Below are 20,331 nucleotides of genomic sequence, written 5' to 3'. Positions count from 1 at the left end.
AGAAATAAAATGTTGAAGTATTCCTTTAAACTTTTCCCTGTTAGGAGATCACTGATACTTTATGTCGGTTGTACAGTAAGTTATCGAATGCTACGGTCACCAAATCCCTGATAACATTGACAAATATGCAGACCAAGCAAAAAAAAAAAAAAAAAAAAAAACAGGTGAAGGCTTGTATTAACACGTCCGTGTGCAGTGAGACTCCTTTGGACAGCAATGAGCATATTCTTCTAAAAACATTTCAGCTGCAACACTTACAGCAGAGTTAGAATTCAGGTCTGAATCTGAAATGGGGTCCTCGTGGCCGTCTTGGTCTGGGAACATCTTCTCCAGGAGGAGAAAGGCCAACAGTCCAACGATTACCCACAAGCCCTGGGTCATGTAGTGGTTATGTTTACCAGCTAGGACGGAAGCAGAAAGATTGTACATAAGACTGCAAATACACTAAGTGACAACCAAGCTACAACAATTTGAAAAACTACTGTTCCTGAATGAGGTTCACTGACATACCTGGTCTTTGCTGTATGTTAGACCACTATTAGTAAGGCAAGACAACAGAGAAGTAATAATATTGTCAGAAAAATTAGGATACATCCTTTTTCTCTGATTAGTATTAAAACTGTTTGCATTATAACAAAACAAAACACTGTTGCTGCTGTCGCCATCTGGTATCTGGGATCACTGTCTGTCCTTGCCTGGAGCATGGTGTGCGGTGAGGAAAGAACAGGCGCTCCTTGACTGAGATAACTGACGACATTGACTCTTTATTAAAGCTTATTCACTTTCTGTACTTATGCTGTGAGTGCTACTTGCTACTTGCAAGTAAACAGACCTTTGATATAACTTCAGTGGTGTCTGTCTATCCTTTGATAATGTAATTATTCTAACAAAGATAGTTTCATACCAGCCAATTTCTATTAGAAATATCTTATTCTTAAGGAGGGTGGTGATGGTATTGTTGGAAAGGAGACCCACCTGAAGAGCCAGAAAACGCCCACGCCTCAGGAAGGAGGTGAAGGAATACATCACCAAGGAGACCACCAATAGCAAAGCTCAAGAGCTGTTTCAGCTTCTGGCCACCAGCTGAGAAAACACAAAGAGACAGAGACAGAGAGACAGAGAGAGAGAATTATGGTGTTTAATAAAGAACTGTATATTGATTTCATGCAATTGTGACGTCCTGGCTCAGGAGCCAATAGAGAGAGGGGAAGGACATCCGGAAACTTCATACACTGGAGTAAATTGGGCCTCAGCCTATTTAAGTGGCCTAATTGCTAACCTCTCTTTTCTTGTCCCCACCAACTAGTTTGGTTAAGATATGTGTTTTGTTTGCATTCATTATACACTACACTCATCCACAAGCTAGCATAACTATTTTACCTTAAGTTTACAAAAGATTTAATTGGTTTAGAATTTATTTCATGAGTGATTCCCTTTTTTGTCACTGACTTTACAGTAGGCCAGGGAGTGACATATTTCATTTTAAATGGCACCTTTTCTGAATAATTCATCAATTTTAACAAGTAAAACATGACAAATGCACACACCAAAATCTGAGTGTCTCTGGCTCAGGCTACTAATATAGTGATACAGTGATTACTCATGTGCTCCGCACTGCTGTAGGACTTTCCTCAGTAATGACTAACCTCCATTCAGGACTGCACTTGAAAACCCCACGGCCTAAAATAAGTCTGGAATGCCACGTTCATGTGGGTGGAGCCACTCAAGAGGCTGCAGGCCTCTGACTGACCTACAGTAACTTAGGCCTGGTTATTGAAGAGTTAGTCTATAACCTTGATGTTCCATTTCTGGGATTGCTCCGTTGCCGCCGGAAAAGCCGCCGAATTTTACTCATTTAGGCCAGATATCCATTGCCTTGGGCTTCTTTTGTGTTGGCATTTTAAACTGCGGTGGATTTATGGAGGATAATGGTTAACCTTTTCTCAGATCTCTGCAGGGTAAATCCAGACAGCTAGCGAGACAATCTGTCCAATCTGAGTTTTCTGTTGCACGACTAAAACAACTTTTAAACGTACAAATGTTCCACCAAAACAAGTTCCTTCCGAGCCTATTTTGCAGCGGCACCACGGCTTTTCTCCAGTGCTTAGCCAAGACGATTGTGATGGGTTTAAAGAAATGCCAATAAACCAGAGCATGTTCTCCTCCCATCCCCGAATGCTTTGTGGAGACCCTCCTCCAGCGCGCTTTGGAGGAGGGTCTGGCAAAGCGAGACTATTGGAAGCGTTTACGCTCAGGTTTCTTTTTGAAATAGGTGTATTCAAACACACTTGTGTTCAAGCATAAGTTAAGGAACAAAAATCAACCAAATAAAACTGCTATCGACATGGAGTGGTTAAAAGAGGAGATATAGTATTTGTATTGGGCATAATCAGCGTGTGTTACGGTCTGCTACAGTGTCTGGATGGTAATGTCGGTCTGTACAACACTTCATTTCCAGACAAAAATAACAACTATTCATTGTTTGTAACTCCTATGAAATTTTGTATAGACATTCATGGTCCTCAAAGGAAGAAGCCGACAAACTTTGTGGGTGTCTGAATTCTCATCTAGTGCGACCAGCAGGTGAAGGTTTTCATCTATCTGGTATCTGGTATCTGAGATTGACAGTATTAGGGAGCCACTACAGAGCTGGAATTTTAGGTATATAGTTAACGAGTTAATGAGACAGAAATATTTTCTTCTTTTACTGCAGAAATTTGAACTCTTCTGCTTTCAACACTGCAGTCATTTATGCGCCATTGTTGGCCATGTTGACATGTATGCATTATAAATACTAAGGCTATTATTACAATGAGTTCGTCATGCAGTACACAGATACAGCACATGACTGCCTCCTGCTTTTTCAAAAAATTATATGACGATTTAGAGGGGATATTTTCTCTTCAGTTACAAATATATCATTATCATAAGTATCACTGAGGAATGTCTTGCAAAATGGATGGATGGATGGATGGAAAATATTGCGATATTGTGAGTAGTTCACAGGCATGTGTAGGTTACATGTTGCCATCTCTTACCTTCTGTTTTAAGGGCTGCTCCAGCTTCGATGGGAATCACAAGAAGGGGGAAAATCCCACTGAGGCCGACAGCAACAGAGCCCACCAGGGACAAGAGCCAAACATGAGCATGTTCGCTGTATAAGAAGTTTGCTACTGCCCGGAGGTCTGGGAGGTAATCTGTCAAGCTGGGGCTGGGTCCTGCAGCAGTGGCTGTTGCATGAGCCATAGCGGATTGTGTCATCTTGTGGCTGCTTGATGCCCCTCTGGAGGTCAGCATCAGCAGGGTAACTGGGATCAACAGAGCAGCTAAAGCCCAGCTGGGCTTCCTACAGCTTCCACCTTTCATCCGTCCCACGGTCCAAAAAGCCCTTGCACCCAGTAATGCTGCAAGTGGAGCACACTTTCAGAAAAACAGGCCTCTCCTGCACCTTCTTAAACCTGTATGAACATTTTAAATAAGCATTTAATTAAGGATGCAACTCACAATTATTTTCATTATCGATTAATCTGGTCTGTAGTAAGTTAAACATCAGCAGAAAATCCTGTCACAATATTTTCAAGCCCAAGGTGGTCTTCAAATAGCTTATCTAGTCTGACTGCTAAACGCCAAATGCACTGCATTTTATATCACGCAAGACAAGGCAAAGCAACATTTCAGGTTTACTCCAGATCACAGACAAAGGTCGTTAATCATGGTAGTGCTGATTCTATTCAAGTTTACAGAGATATGCATTTCCTTTGTTCTAATCAAGTCTGGCCCAACAGAGGATGGCTCCCCAAAAAGCAGAGACAACAGTTATCTTTCCTGAGGGGACAATGAGTCTCCTCCTGTATGCTAAATGACAGATATGACCTGATGATTCTTTAGAAGCTAGAGATGGTGTGAGCCAGACAAATGGCAATCAGTATTGTTATTTGATTAGATTTAGCTGCAGGCTACATAAAACCAAAAGTACATTGTTTTCAAAACATAAGCATGATTTTAACTTTTTTATATTCAACAATAGGAAATGGTATGTGCCAGGTCATGAAAACCATGTTAACTGGAATTTCCAATGGATTCCTTCCTGTTCATAATGACCCTGACTATGACCATACAATTGTTCATATGGTTTTACTCATTTTTTGAGACAAAAAAGGAAAGTCAGTTTTTATCTAGGCTACAGTTTTTATGACAGGTCAAAAGATGATCATTTGATCATGATTTTCCTTTATATATTCACACTGTGTGGATGCGTCCAACTGTTCGTCTGAATTCTGCATGAACAAACAAAATGAAAAAAGTTAATAGTCATATTTTCACGGACAAATGATTGCGTAATGACGTCACAAATAGGCAAATGAGCGTATGACGTCATCTAGCTACTTTTAGCGACTTTTGGAGCTGGTCCTGGCTATTTTCATTGGAAAAGAGTTGGCAACACGGTGTTAAAAGTTAAGTTGTGCCAGGTAAAGAAAAGTCCAGAAAGCCCAGATTCCAGTGAGTGGTTGCTTCCCTTTGGCAGCAGCCTGTAGGTATCTGGCCATGCCTACGAGGTAACGTTACAGTTAAAGTATCGTTAACCTTAGCTAATGCAAATGATTAGCCATATTTTCCAGAAAGGTTGCAAGAGATTTATTAGTGTTTGGAAGAGTCTGCTGGTCATCATTTTTCCTGTATGGCAGTTAGCAGGACAGAGTCGATTGGATGAAGTGAGATATTCACAACTATCACATAATATAATAAATATACAGAAAATTAAAACGCCAAAGTCCTCAACTGACAGTCAATGCAGCATTAACGTTACACTGAAAGCCGTGCTTTTGACAACGACATACTGAACTATTTAGCTAACTCTGTGAATAAAAGTTAGCAAGCTAACGTTAGCTGGTAAACATCCATCCAGAGCCATGTTGACGCTCACAGCCTGCTAGAGATTAGCTCCGACACAAGCAATCACTGCAAATCAACGATACCTGCTAAAACTAGCATCAGTTTGAGTAAGTTAGTGCTAACGTTACGGGCCACAAGCCTTCGAGAACATTAAATAACGACATGCATGTGATATTTAATGTTTAAAATACCTTGTGGTTTCGGCAGTCTTTGCACCAGTGTGTCCCTGCCATCCAGGACGGCTTGATGAGGCTTGCAGTGCAACGCTGAGTTTCACAGCAGACTCCAGCTGCGCAGGGCAGGGATCGGCTAGCTGCAGCACAGGAGGTCACACCACGGCTCTTCCAAACAGCCACGTATCAGGATCCTGGAGGAGGGAATACACTATAAACAGGAGGGGAGCCAGGACATGGATCCCGCCCCACCAAAGATTTCAGGAAGTAACTTCATTTTTTTGACCCACGGACTTTTTCCACATCCACAACACATCTGCCATGCTTAAACTGTATATACAGTACAATACAATACATAAACTGGCAGCAAAGTAGTCGATGGCCACATATAACACACAAAGTCACAAAAAAGGATCCAATATCAACCTGTAAGTTGTAAGTCTAGTCTAGTTGAACTGGAAATCAGCATCAAAACTTAAATTGACATGTACTGAAGAAGATTAGGGCCACATGTGAAAAATGTATTTGAGTTCTGAGTTTAAAGTCAGAAGATTAACGTCAGAATTTTAAGTATAAAGTCGGAACTTTGAGAATAAAGTCAGAAATTTAAGAATAAAGTCAGAATTTAAAAGCAACACTATGTAACTTTTAGCCCTACAGGTTGTCTCATTGGAACTACAGCAGCAGCTAAAAGTTACATAGTGTTGCTTTAAGAATAAACTCAAATACATTTTTTTGTAGTTATAACAACCACATGAGTTTTATTTGAATATATGGATTGGAACATCTTCATATACCCCAGTCTGTTTCAAATGTGTCAGTGATGCACTATACTCACAACTCACTTTATATTTCTATGCTTGTCATTTGTAACACTGATTCACATTTCACTATATAGTCTTATTATTCTTATAATTCCCAACAGGTATCCTGCACACCGGACAGCAGTGCACTCAAATGAGGTCCTTGAGGACAACATTGACGGTATGGTTTGCACCATTATTTGTAATTTGCTACTCCCTTCTACACTGCTGCTTGGAAAACGTGCCTGTTGGAAATGGGCCGATTTCCTGTGCTTGTGTACCCATTCACAGGTGCAAAGCTTCCATTTGCAAGGGACACTGCACCATGACTGCAATTTGCCATTTGTGTGTGTGAACCACAAATGTTCGCACACACATCCATGCACGCACATACAGAAACACACACACACACACACACACACACGTACACCCACTCTCTCACACACACACACACACACACACACACACACACACACACACACACACACACACACACACACACACACACACACACACACACACACACACACACACACTCTTCACACACACACATACTTCATGTTGTCAGTTCATGTTGTCATGTTGCCACTTGTGCATGTGAACCACCAATGTTTGCACACACATGCATGCACGCACACACAGAAACACACACACCCACACACCCACAAACAGACCCACACACACACGTACACCCACACACACACACATATACACACACACACACACAGTTCATGTTGTCATGTTGCTACTTGTGCATGTGAACCACCAAGGTTCGCACACACATGCATGCACGCACACACACGTTGTAGATGTTAATGTTCTACTAAGGTTCTTTTACAATAAGTATTCTATTAAAAATACTTTTTGTTATTTTTTTTTGTCATTCGAAACATCACCAGCCAAAGTGGATGGAGTCAGTGCTAAAGGCTGCTAAAGCTTTTTATATCAATGACCCCTGACAATGAATCTGTGTTAGACTTCATTACAGACCTCTTCTAATCAGATATAAGATATTAAATGTGATATACAGTACTTGACTGTCTCAATGTGGAATATTCTTTGGCTCAGAGCAATGTTGGCTGGGCATAATTACAAAACACCATATGTAAAGCTTCCTAAGTCACAAGACCAACCTACCACCAAGTGAAACAAAAAAAACAACTAAATATTCACAATACATAAATAATAATTTTCAATAAATAGTGCGGTACATTGTCAATGTTGTCCTCAAGAGCCCCATTAGAGCTGCTGTTGTTAGATATGACTTTTAACAGAATTACACAATATAAGTGTTATTGTAAGTGAACATAAGTAAGTGAACATGGAGAGTGAAACCTACAAGCAAATTACTTACTGTCATTGTACTAACTAGAAGGAAGTAAAATAACTGAAGTTCTGCTCCAGGTTAGTTCAGGGAACCACTGGCATTTTCTTCCTCTTTTTTTACATACGATACTCTCAAAAAGCTGCTCCCATGTTGTCTTTGAGGTCAGTGTTTCGTATATATGCACGTATAGATTGATAGACCAAGGTATTAGCCAAGTAGGATGTTTACATGCTTTTCATGCCAAAACATCTCGTACAGACAGAGATGGGAAGTAACGAAGTACAAATACTTTGTTACTGTACTCAAGTAGATTTTTCAGATATTTTTACTTTACTATTTATTTTTGTGGCAACTTTTTACTTTTACTCCTTACATTTTAACAAAAATATGTGTGGTACTTTCTACTCCTTACATTTTAGAAAATTGGCTTGTTACTTTAGTTTTGTACAAAAGGTCGTCTATCAGGAGTGATTGTGAGTGCATGTCGGAAAATAGCGCGGGCACGCTCCTCACATCGCGAGCCACACAGAGAAAAAAGTGAGAGAAAAGAAAAAGAGACTAGCTGTCCGGAGGATAATCAGTTGAGATCGTGTGTGTGCGTCCTTGAGAACTATAAGTCGTATAACTTCTGTTGTCAGTTAATGTAAGCCTGTTGTTGTATTGGTCTATAGTTCTTGCAAACTTAAAGTAAGTTAGCTAGTGATTTTGTTGTTTGTGTTCTTCACCTGTTAGCTAGGTTGCACGTTGCTTGATCTTATTAAAGCATCAAAAAAAGAGAAGTTGTCTCCGTCCGTGTTTTAACAGACACACCTGGGGCGAAGTTGGAAACCAGAATCAGCTTTAAATACAGTCCTAATCTAGTCCTCATTAACAAGTTTCAAATCATTTCACTGGAGTTACTGTTAGTATTTTTCGCGTCATCAATACCGAAAATAAAGAGATGTTTAGGCATCAAGAATGACTCCTGGCGAATGTGCTGCGTAACTCTTAAAGTATGGGGAACTTCTTAATTAATGTCTGTTTAGTAATTCATATTTAATCCTTTATTTTCTTTCCAGAAGCCATATTTGAGCACACACACATACATGTAGATTCCTTTAAATGTTAAGGGAAAAATTGAAAAAGAGAAACTGGATCTGTGAATTCTCACAGAATCACAACTGAATTCATATCTTGCTACTTAGTCAGAATCTTATTAACCTGGAATCCCAGTCTCTGTCACAATAATCATACATTACTGTATATGTGATGTTTTAGGCCTATTGGCAGACATCCATTTAAAATGTAGGCAATGGCATAAAAAGAGCCTTTTTTCCCACTGAAGTTTCTTAGCTTGCACTCTAGTTATATTTGTGTGGTCCAAGTAGCTATCAAATAAAAAATGGTTTTCATTCGCAAGGCTACTTTTACTTTTATACTTTTCAAGCCTGTACTTTGTTACTTTTACTTGAGTAAAGAAGTTAAATCAGTAATTCTACTTTTACCTGAGTATTTTTTAACACAAGTATCTGTACTTCTACTTGAGTACAAGAAGTGAGTACTTTTGCCATCTCTGCATACAGAGGGGATGCTAGTAAACTGACATTGTTACCTAAATTGTATTGACTTGGAATTGAACCTTAAAAACTCCACAGTGCACCTTTAAAGGGAAACTATGTAGTTTGTTTTTATTTTATCTTAATTTACCTAACTGAACAGCTTCAGAGACATTAGAATGGTTATATGACTAATTTCGTGTTGAATGGTGGTCGTCTCGCTTCCCCCTAGTGCCTGTGAGCGGAAAAACCACCCTTGCAACTTTTGGCCGGTGAGCCGCTGGCCTCAGCGTCAGGAAGTATCGCGTGATATCAGGTCTCGTGATGTAACAAATTGCTTTAAACACTGCATACATACACGCCCCCACCCAGGAACCGGCTAGGAAGAACAAGGTAGCGATGGAGTTTTTCACACTATCGTCATGGCTGAGCCGGCAAAAAAGAAGCAGAAACCTAGTAAAGCATTGTTGGAGGAACAGAGAAAGAGGAAACGGCAGACTGACCGAGCGAGTTTTTACAGTGTTGCCAAATATCTATTCCGAAGCTGTAGGGGGAGCTCTACAGAGAAACCTGTGAGCAAAAAGTGAGAAAACAGCAAAGAAATGGCCAAAACTGCATAGTGCCCCTTTAAATCGAGATTGCATGCAGTGATGAGCCATATTACTGCTTTGCTTAATTACAGAAACCCAGATAGTTTTGAAAGAGACAAACAATAATTAGTCAGGAAAAAGAATATGTAGCCTTTACATGAATGTACAGTATAACTGGTATAACCCATAGCATCCTCACACCAATGTTCTCTTTGGTATGCATAGAAACCCTAGATCAGTTGAGATGGAGAAAATGGAGTGTATTAATAAACTGAACAAGCCACAGGAGATATCTGGAGAAAATGGAAACTAGGCAGTTGTGTAGTACAGAAATTAGAGAGCCTGTGTCTATCAATAAGTGTGCTTTCACCACTCATCCACAGTTCAGTTGGTTGTAGACTGCACAGGAAAATTTGTGATTTTAACAGTGGTGGAAAGTACATTTACTCAAGAACTGTTATGTTATGCTACTTCATACTTCTGCACCACCACATTTCAGAGGCAACTAGAACTGCCAGCAGTTATGACGGGGTCTATGCCTCCTGCAAGAGTCCCTCTCGACGACCCGCAGAGTCCGCGAAAGTCAAAGCCTAGTGTGACGCAGCAAGGCAAACATCAGGAAATATTGCACCGTGTGAGCTGACAGGTATGTAGTAAATTGAAAATGCAAACTTACCATTTACATTCATTTTATACATGCATTTTTATGGCACTCATGTGTTTTTTGGAGTGTAATAGGCCTTGCCCATTTTGACCAATCAGTACAACATTGTAGGCTTGGTCTCAGGAGTGGCCCTAGATCGTACCCACCAAATTCCGTAAAGATCGCATGAGCCCTTTATGAGATATATACTTTTTGGTATTTGTAGCGCCCCCTAATGATCAGTGTTACTCAAATTTGGTCCAGAGCCTTGTGGAAAGTTGGTTTGTCTACCTTACTGCCCCATTTATCATCTAAAAACCCCTCAGATTTATTTTTTGACCCTGAGGTTTGGAGTCACTGAGCTAAATCTACTAAACAGTATATAAAGTAGTTAAAACTAGCTCTAGCTCTACCTCGACCAGCTACAGTCAAACACAGCTTACACATGAATAACAAAACATAAAACAACTTAGAAATATTATATATTATAATATATTAGTACCATTTTCTCTGCAGAATGAGTACATTTTGCTGACAATATGTATGTACTGGATTTTGAATGCAGGAATTTTACTTCTAGTAGTTTCTAATTCATGTATTGGTAGTTTTACTTTATCAAAGCATCTGAATACTTCTTCCTCTCTTAAACCATCTTTCAAACAAAATCAGTTTTAAAATAGTAAATCAGTAAAAGTATTCAAGGTCCACAACAAGCATCTTGCTCCCATGGTTGGGCCCTAGGTGGTCAGCACCCACATCCCCCCCTTCCTTCTAGTAGAGCAAAAGGCTTCTTAATAAACTGTCTGACCAGCAGGTGGTGTATGTGACAGTAATATAATGCATAAATTATCAAATGACATTTGCCCTGGCAGCCAAGAAAATAAATCTTATTGTATTATCACAGCAATTACATTTTGTCTGCTTCTTAAACTTGTTTTGCACTTGTTGCTAAACACAGCAGTCTCTGCTGAGTTAAAGTAGGACTACCAGTCCGGAGGGCTATTGCACAAAACCAGGATAAGGGATTAAGCCGGGATATTCCAGTTATCCTGGATGAATTTAGCCTTGACTCGGTTACACAAAAGCAGAGGCACCTAGTTTACCATGGAGATTTATTCTGTGCAGCTAGCCTGCTCCTTACCAGGCTAACGTATTAGATGTATTAATCTTGGAGCCTTTTCTGTTCACTCAGCAATGGTTTTTACCTTATTGTTATCAGCCTGCATTAAAAAATACAGCAGGTGCATGTTGCTGTTCAGTAAAGCACTGTTATTATTTAAAGTTGACCATTATTTTTCTAATTATTCATGTGACAGTCATTGTTACTGTTATGAAGTTTGGTGAAAATATTATGGAGATAATTAGAAAAGGCTGATTTAAATGAAGTCAGTAATGAAGGACAATATGTAAAGTGCTATACACATGTTAGTGGTTCTAACAATGGCACACTGGTCAGGGACAAATACACCTTTTAATTATTTTAGTTGATTTATTTCTTTTAGTATTCTTTAACAAAAGACCATGTATGTTCCTCTTCCATGTGCACTGTATTTGGCATTCTTAGCACACATGTGTTGTCTCCAGTGAACTGGGAGTATAATTTGGGAGGATTGAACAATTATTATAGGTTTTTATAATTGTACAATCCTCCCTTATTATAGTCTTAGTTCAATGGACCAGTAACTATATAGTTGAGGCTACTGTACATTCATGAAACAACAGAGAAAGGACACCTCAATGGTTTTTTCTGTGTTACAGTCATGTTTAAAGTGTGCATTAAATTTATCACTTAATTATCTTCATAGTTTCTAGATTTCAGAGTCCAATTTCTTCAGTGTCTTTCTTTTCTATGTCCATTAATAGGCATTCAAAGCAAAGGAAGCAAAGCATATATGTAAAGAAGGAAACTCAGCCTCTGTAAAAAAAGAAAGAAACTGAGAAAAAGTGTGGCAGAAGCGGACCGACTAAATGATATATCTAAAAATATGCATTTACGAACTACTGCTGTTAAATGAAACCATTCAAGGAGTTAGGCTAATTATTTCCACAAACCCACAAACAAACTGTTGTACACTTTGCCTGAAAAGCGAGCAGTGGAAGTAAATATGTTACTTAGGTAATTTATATTTTAGCCCATACGAGAGAGAGAGAGACAGAGTGAGAGAGAGGGATATGTACGCATCACAATCTAGCATTGTAGATTAGTGCTTGTAATTGATCTTCATGGTAAATTTCCTGCATAACATTAGGCTGTCTTCTACTCACTTCTAAGGCAAAGGGTATAACAGCTCATTTGTGCAAATAATTAGCCTAACTCCTTGAATGGTATGGCAGTTTCAATTAAGAGCAGTGGTCAGTTAATGTATATTTTTAAGCTACTTAGGCATTCAATCGGTCCGTAATCGTCTGCATCGCTTTCCCTCGCTGAGTCATTACAGTGGCCGTGTTTCTTTTTTACAAATGTGTTTCACGTTGTCATAATTCCATATGACGCTGCTGCTCACTCTGTGTAAAGAATACACAATGCATATTCTCAATTTTAGCATCAGTAAATCAGAAATCTGTGATCCACATTGCGATCTGTTAAAGAAAGCTGTGAACGTGCATCTATCTGAATTACTTCAGCCTGGCTCGACCTAGTCGCTCCTCCTCAGCCTGGCTCGGCCTTCGTGAAACGCACCAAGCCAGGCTGCACAGATTAGACTTGTTTTATCAGTTATCCTGGATTTATAAATTCTACTTTTGTGCAATACCCCCCAGGTGTATTTTACATTTTAGATCAACTGTAAAAAACATAAAAATAAAAAAGGGACGTTGTTTTTGTTTAACATTTAAGAATCTTTAAGTTCTCCGATTTTTTTTAAAATGGACCGGCAAGTTGCGGCTCTGACAGGCGGACTTAGCAGAGTGAGATGTGAAGATAACAAAAAAACATGATTAATATCCGCACTGAGTCATCCTTGTCTGACTTGAGCAATACATAAAGAAAGAGGAACTTGGTTGTTTGGTGGGATAGAGGCCCAAAGCCATATACGAATGTATAGGGGTAAATGTGTGTGTGTTTGTTTGTACTCTAAGGCATCGTGTAAAATAGAAAAAAGTGTGTGTGTGTGTGTGTGTGTGTGTGTGTGTGTGTGTGTGTGTGTGTGTGTGCGTGCGTGCGTGCGTGCGTGCGTGCGTGCGTGCGCGTGTGCGCACTTGTCCATGTGCCTTGTGATTCACCCTTGCTAATAATACCCACAGCCTTGGCTGATAGTTGAATCTTGTGGAGTCCAGAGAAAATGAGGAATCAGGAATAAGAAGTGAGAGGGCTGGATGTCCCCTTGCATGCATGTCAAGCGACTGTTCCATGTCATTGTGAAACACATGATGGCCACTGAAACCTCTGGTGACTATCAGCCAGGAAGCATGAGCCCTCTCCGTGGACTGTCCTACCACGTAATATTCAATGTCATTTTCACTTGTTTTTGTAGATTTCATAAGAATCCTATGTGAAAAAGCCCACTAGTTGATCCAACGTTAGGCTACAACCTTGTAGATGCACGCTTGCTGGATTGCTTGTCAGGCTCACTGATGATGTTGTGCCTGTTGACAGCTCAGATCGTGCGGTGCAAAATTGCATTGCATGTCAGAGTGACAATTTCTTCCGCCGGTTGGTAATTTGTGTCTCACAGTGTAATAAGGCCTACAGATATAATGAATCATCTGACAATTTTTTTTTTTTAGTTTGAAATTTGCATTCATTCCTGCACTGGAATTCTGCTATTTTCATTGTTAAATGGCCAATGTTCATATGCATATAAAGGAAACCTTATCACATAATTACATATGTAAGATGTTTACCGAGCTCTTCTTAAATTTAGTTTCTTTTTCAATAAATTTAGTGCACAAAACAAACAACATGCACATTTAATTGTTGTAAAATGTTTGCTTATTTGTTTATATAATTGTAAGTTAGTGTCTTCTAAAAATTCTTTGCAGTGTATTATGTATGATCAAACCTTTCAGTATCTTTTAAAAACATACAGTATAACTGCACATTGTCACTATGCACCTTCTGCAGATAAAAGGTGGTTTTATTTTGATAAAAGGCCACAAAACACCATGGAACTGTAGCGGCTGCTCTTTTCTAAAAAATGAGCTCCTCTTATTCAGGCAGTGAGATCTAATAAAAAAAATGAATGAGCTGATTTGAATGCTGAAATCTGTCACACCCAATTGCATGCCTCATTTTACAAACATAGCTCTGTAAATACATGCATTTTTTAATTCTATCACTGCTTTTTTTTTTTTAAATATAGTTGCTTTCATTGTATCGTGAATGTTTAGTCATTAATATACAGCAAATTTGAAAATGAAAATAGGTTCTGCACCTAAGTCCAATGTAGGCCACAGTCTTTCGACTAAGGATGTCAAGATGTGACAAAATGAACTTAACTCATCAGCATCAGGAGTTCACACTGTTACAGCTTTAAAAACTCGTTTTGTAGGAAGAGTTTGTCACCTTCTTGTTTTAATAAGGAAGAAGAAGAAGGAGAAGAAGAACAAGAAGAAGAAGCTTTATAGGACCAACCTAAATTGGTAGATTTAAGGAAGTTTTTAGTTCCCCTGCTAATTCAGAGATATATAGAAAGCCTGCATTTTTCAACCACCTTTGGCAATTTGCTTCCAGTAGTTCAACAACTCCCCTGTGGACACCTTTACACTTCATCAATGGATGTTGTACAGAGGGCGACGGTAAGACCCAAACACATTTGTTCTCCGAGTTTGACTGTGGTTGCTTCCTGACTTTCCTTATACGAGCACGCTGAGATAGGGTTTTGGTATTACTTTGTGTATTGAATACAGTGTTGAGTTTATGATCTGAAACTTCTGGTAGACAGTAGTATACTTGCAGTATTCTTTTATTTTATCAATTACAGAACTGTGTTTTTTGTTGGTTATGCCATTTTTGTAAGAATTCATACAAGATTTAAACTAGTTTACTTTATTACTAATAGCCTGCTTAGATAGCCTGACCTGATAGATGGCAGTTTAAATGTGTTGCATTGTTTTCCTCTGCAAGGCTGAACCATATTTTATTTACTAAAAGTGCCCAAATCAACAAGAAATGTAGTTTGTTTCAATTATTTTGGGGTGGTTAGTAATGTATTCCTGTTTTTTTTATAAAAGACTACTAACTATAAACTTTGTACTGTCTTGGATAATTATTATTTTTTTGCTATATACAACAAAATAAGTTATTTGCATTCATCTAATATAAAGAATAGGGCACTGCCTGAGCGATTTTTATGTTTTCTTTTTTTTCTGACAAAACCTTTATTTTTTTAACTGAATTACTCAACTAGCTCAAAAGAAATGGTGAGCAAAGACGATTACGAAATTTGAATACTGCCACAGGAGTTACAGAGTGTGGACATCAACCTGCAGTCATTCTGGTCAAACTGATGTTCTGCAGAGGAGGAGTGCAACACTTCCTGTTGCGACGTTGCCTGTATCCTGTTTTCCACAGTCAGTGGTCATGCGTGTCATTCCCCTCTGCGAGGCTCTGTTGGCACAATCTCGTGATCTTGTGGTGTGAATCTTATGAGACTGAATTGAGGGAGACTCCACATGTCTGAGAAAAAACTGAATGTCAGCAAAAAATATATCTAAGAGCACAATAAATGTATCCACAACTGTTGGGAAATAGCTATGACTTTGGTGTGTCTTGCTAAAAGTTGATGAGGAAGACTACAGTAAATAGCATGCTTTTTTAATTGTATAATCCCTTTGTTAAGTAAGCAGTAGCAGTACTTCCTTCAAAATATGTGTAGCCTCTTAAAATAAATGCATACAGAGATAGTAATGAGAACATTGACACCTCCACACAGCAGGCCCGAAGATTGAGGGACCAATGTAACCATTTGCGTGCTTGGGAGGGCTTCAACCATCAAAGATATGTATCTTGTGACTGCATTCAGACAGAAAACTGTGAAGTGCTCAGTTACACCCTGTTGTGGGACAAAACCAGAAGGCAGCACTCGGTCAGAGCTACTGCAAGTCACAAGTATGTAACTTCACAGTGTGTCACATTTAAAAATATAACAATGCTGGAAACTTACAGTATATCTTGTTGGAGGTGTTATTTTTATAGAGATTCAGTCACTGCTGGTGGACACAATAATATGTACACCTGCTCAGTGTAAGGCACTCCAATACATTAGCCCTTTAATAATTTTTTTGCCAGTCATAGTTAGTATTTGCTTGCTATTATTTGCACAAAGACTGGTAATGGGGGAAACAGCAATCCTGGTTTTTTTTAAAGGCCTACCAGCACCCCTAAAGCCCTGACACACCAACCCGATGGATGACCGTTGGCAGAAAAGGCAGTCAGACTGATCAGAACACACTCATTTGGGTTCCTTGAGTCAATATATTAAGCCAACTGTCACTTATCTAGGGGTGAAAATTGACCCTGATCTTAAGCTTGACAGACAGATTAGGTCAGTAGTTAAAACAAGTTTTTTTCATTTGAGGCAATTGGCCAAAATAAAGTCATTCCTTTCTAAGCAGCATTTTGAGACAGTAATCCACGCCTTTGTCACTACTCGGCTGGATTACTGCAATGCACTGTATGTGGGGGTCAGTGGGTCCTCTATTGCTCGTCTCCAGCTGGTGCAAAACGCTGCTGCACATCTTTTAACTGGAACACGTAAATACGACCATATTTCCCCCATTTTATCGTCACTGCATTGGCTCCTTATATATCACAGGATACATTTTAAGATCCTTTTATTTGCTTTTAAAGGCCAAAATGGCCTTGCCCCTCCTTACATCTCTGAGCTGCTAAACCCCTATAGACCCACCCGTTCTCTCAGGTCAGCCGATCAACTGCTCCTAAGTGTGCCGAAAACAAAGCGCAAGCTAAAAGGGGACCGTGCCTTTTCTGTAGCAGCTCCTAAATTGTGGAACGATTTACCACTGCACATTAGACAGGCATCTTCACTGTCTATTTTTAAGTCTCTTCTTAAAACCTATCTTTATTCTTTGGCCTTTGAAAACTGAAATTGACAATTCATGTTTGGTTATACTGATAGTATTGGTTTCATTGTATTGATTTTTATTGTTTGTACTTGTATTATATGGGTCATGTGAGTTTTTGTATTTTAGGGCTTTTATGTATTTGTTTATTGTCTTACTGTAAAGCACTTTGTGTCCTTTTTGGATTTTAAAGTGCTCTATAAATACATTTTTGATTAATTGATTGACACTCCCCACGACCCTCCCACGAACGCATATTGAAAGTGCAACTTGTCTCTTCTCGCTCATGTGGCAGACAATCTGTGATTTTACCCAAGTGCGCCCTGTTTGTAAATAGCCCGCATCAGTTACGTCCGTCTTTGCGACTAATTAGTGCCTGGAAACAGGCGCAAACAGCTTAATAAATCTAGCCCTCAGAGGTTTTGCTGCTGCTTGGTCTGGCATGACCAGTATGGTGGCTAATGTTAGCTAATTTTAGCTAACTTAGACATCGCTGTTGACTGAATAACATTAGGCAGTAACAGTTGACGCTACTCGTCAAAAGCGTCATTGGATACATAAGTGTTATAAGCAAAATTTTATTAAATAATCAAAAGAAAAAGTACTCAATGCAGAAGAAAGACCATAACTGATGCATGTTTACATAGCATTGAAGTATTGTAGTTGGTCGAGGTAGAGCTAATTCTAAGTATTTTATTTATTGTTGGGTAGTTTAATATATAACGATGCATAATTACATTATATTATAAGGCTTTCTGTTATTTTGTCTGTGACCCATGTGGGTGTTGAAATGACACATACTTAGCCAAAATTGGATGTTGTGAGTGTCACATGTTTTGCTGCATGTATTGGATTTACTATATTTAGCAAGTTTTTATGTAACTGTATCCACCACTGTATTATAAGTAGGCCTACATATGGGTAATATAGCTGGATCCCTATAATATCCCTGGTATTCCTATAATATTTCATGCAATCAAACAGATCTGTCACAAATTCTATATTTATGAAGTTTATAATGTTCACTTTTTGTTGACACTGTCAGAAAAGGTACAGTAGTTAGTGGTGTACCAACCTTTGCTAACTTTACCCCTAGTGTTTGTAAATGGGTTGGGTAAAACATAGAAACACAGCTTTATAAAGTAGTCCAGTTCACCACCAAACTACAGCCTCAATTATAAACATATAATTAAAGAACTACCTCTCTGACAGTGTCAATCAAAACTGAGCTATTATTATTATCTTTGTAAAGGAGGAATTAATGGCTGAGCTGTATGGATTGCAATATATATTATAGGAGTGCCTAATAAAGTGGTCATTTAGTGTTGACAATTCCAGTCAAAATCACTGAAAGCATTAACAGTGATACTGTCACTGTGAAATCATATGCACATGACCAATGGAAACATTTTGGAAAAACAATGGATGGCAGGTGATCTGTCAGGCTTTACAGCCTTTTTATGATGTTGCAATCAGCCTACAGAAAGTGAAAAAAGACAAGGAAAAGGCTTAACTAAACACACTCTAGGCTTAAAATGAGTCAATTACATGTATTTGACTTTGTGTTAGTAATAAATTAAAACATGATGGTTCGTGACAGTACTTGTAGTTGAATTGTGGATTGATTTGGATATAATAAAGTCAACGTGTTATCTACCTTCTTCTGTTTACTGTAGTTTATGTTATGTTATCTTACACACTTGTGTCAATTATTTTCAGTTGTCGTTATATGTCAAGTATAGACAGCTATATTTTACACTGACAATAACATTATTTAGCAATGTCTCTTTAATTTTTTCTTACTTTAACTTTCTTTCCAGTACAAAATGTAAAACTTGGTTGCTCTTTCTTACAGAGGATGACCTCAAGGTAACCAACCTGTATAGAGGTCTGGGTAATCCAGACCATATGACACGTACATGGATTCATTTAAAGGTAACCTTCAAGGAACTGAATCTGAAAGACAAGTTCCCAGTTCCTGATTTAATAATATGTCACTGCATGTCCTGTATTCTGCATATACTTCATCTCTCAGGCCACATTTCACAAACAGACTGAAACTACCATAATTTTGTGTGTAAGTGTGAGATAAGTCCTCAAAAGGCATTCCAGAAACAAAGAAGAGGAAGAAACCAGAGATATATTTTTAAAATAGTTCATTTAGATTCAAATGTTTAAGGTATATGCAAAGCTTTCCTCAACAACAAAAAACAATGACTAATACGAAAGAAATCCCTATCAATCATCACTTATGACCCACTGTGGTGTCTGTGGTGTCTGCAGAGTCTCTGCGCTCTGCCTGAATTCACTCTTTTCTTTTGGGCTGAGGGTGTGTCCTTAGCCAATAACAGTGTGCAGGGTGTGCAGCCCGTTATCATCACAACTTTCCCGCTTTGCCCCTCCTGTCTCATATCAACGCACAAGTTTTACTGACACACAGACAGACAGGAAGAAGCTCTGCCCTTCATTCACTCATAATCCAATGTGGCACCGTCCCGCAGAGGTGTGGTTATGTTTATTTGTGCTTTAGAACATAATCGCTGCGAATAAAATACAGTTTTAAATGCACCGTTTTTTTACACTTCAGCAGATGCAGCAGTGATAAAATCAATAATGTATTTTGACAATCTCTTCAGTCAATAGGCTACCTCTACTAAAGATTAGATCGGGCCCAAAATATCAAGTCCGACCATAGCCTACCCGTGCCCGTGCACGTTGTGTCCGAGCCCGGCCCGGACCTGCCCGGCCCGGCCCGACACATTAACTGTATAGGCCTAATTATGAGCCCGAGCATAAACCCGACACTTTTTTAATACGTGGGCCGTTATAGCTGACGTTCTCAACTACAATTCAGAGATGTTTGAACTACAGAAATATGTTTAGAATTATCTTAATGAATAATGCAACAAGGAAGAAGCATGTAAACTGCATTGTTTGTTTATTCAGAATGGAATGGGTCGCAAATGGATCAGAATGAAAAAAAAGAAACTCGACCCTATAGCTCCCTCAGACGAATAGTGTGGGTAGGCTATACAGATCAAGGCAGAAACATAATAAAATCACTGGAACCATATAGGAGACTTTATTTTCTCGATCACCTAATTAATTGTCCTTCGCCAGGGTCTGCATGGCTGGCCGACAACGCGCCGGATAGGAGAGACCATGTCTGCTGCTAAAGGACTCGTGAGATATCTGAAACAATCTGGCCTGGTTGCGCAATTATCAAGACAGCTGCTACAGATGAGGGAGACACGATTTAGCACAGATTACCTCACACTCAAGTCAGTGCAGGACATGTACCCATGCAGAGCTACGGGAGAAGCTGGAGAGGCATAGCTTTCTCC

General features: G+C 39.0%; 1 protein-coding gene and 1 long non-coding RNA gene across 7 annotated transcripts in view; one reads left to right on the top strand and one right to left on the bottom strand.

Annotated features, from left to right (window-relative positions):
* The window catches only part of slc39a13 (solute carrier family 39 member 13), a 13,932-nt gene extending 8,633 nt beyond the window's left edge, over positions 1-5,299 (bottom strand). Inside the window, exons 1-4 of one of the 2 annotated variants that reach the window (XM_028605357.1) lie at positions 5,085-5,299; positions 3,039-3,458; positions 976-1,083; positions 259-401 (exon numbers count right to left, since the gene is read on the bottom strand). In XM_028605357.1, coding sequence (XP_028461158.1) covers positions 259-401; positions 976-1,083; positions 3,039-3,366 — 579 coding nt within the window. In that variant the 5' untranslated portion in view covers positions 3,367-3,458; positions 5,085-5,299. The remainder of the gene's footprint in view (positions 1-258; positions 402-975; positions 1,084-3,038; positions 3,459-5,084) is intronic. The other variant, XM_028605268.1, reaches the window with a different exon arrangement.
* Positions 4,374-20,331, top strand: LOC114573315 (uncharacterized). Of its 5 annotated transcripts, XR_003694889.1 has the most exons (7): positions 4,399-4,469; positions 5,101-5,333; positions 5,992-6,050; positions 9,821-9,967; positions 13,208-14,701; positions 18,843-18,922; positions 20,108-20,331. It is a non-coding gene; the product is annotated as an uncharacterized LOC114573315 (long non-coding RNA). The 5 variants fall into 5 exon arrangements; XR_003694898.1 differs by lacking the exons at positions 18,843-18,922; positions 20,108-20,331 and having other exon boundaries at positions 4,374-4,454; positions 13,208-17,113; XR_003694879.1 differs by lacking the exons at positions 18,843-18,922; positions 20,108-20,331 and having other exon boundaries at positions 13,208-17,113.

The sequence above is a fragment of the Perca flavescens genome, chromosome 1, assembly GCF_004354835.1.
Source record: "Perca flavescens isolate YP-PL-M2 chromosome 1, PFLA_1.0, whole genome shotgun sequence".
Lineage (NCBI taxonomy): Eukaryota > Metazoa > Chordata > Actinopteri > Perciformes > Percidae > Perca > Perca flavescens.
Note: the sequence above shows the minus strand (reverse complement) of the source record. Positions and strands in the feature narration are given on the sequence as shown.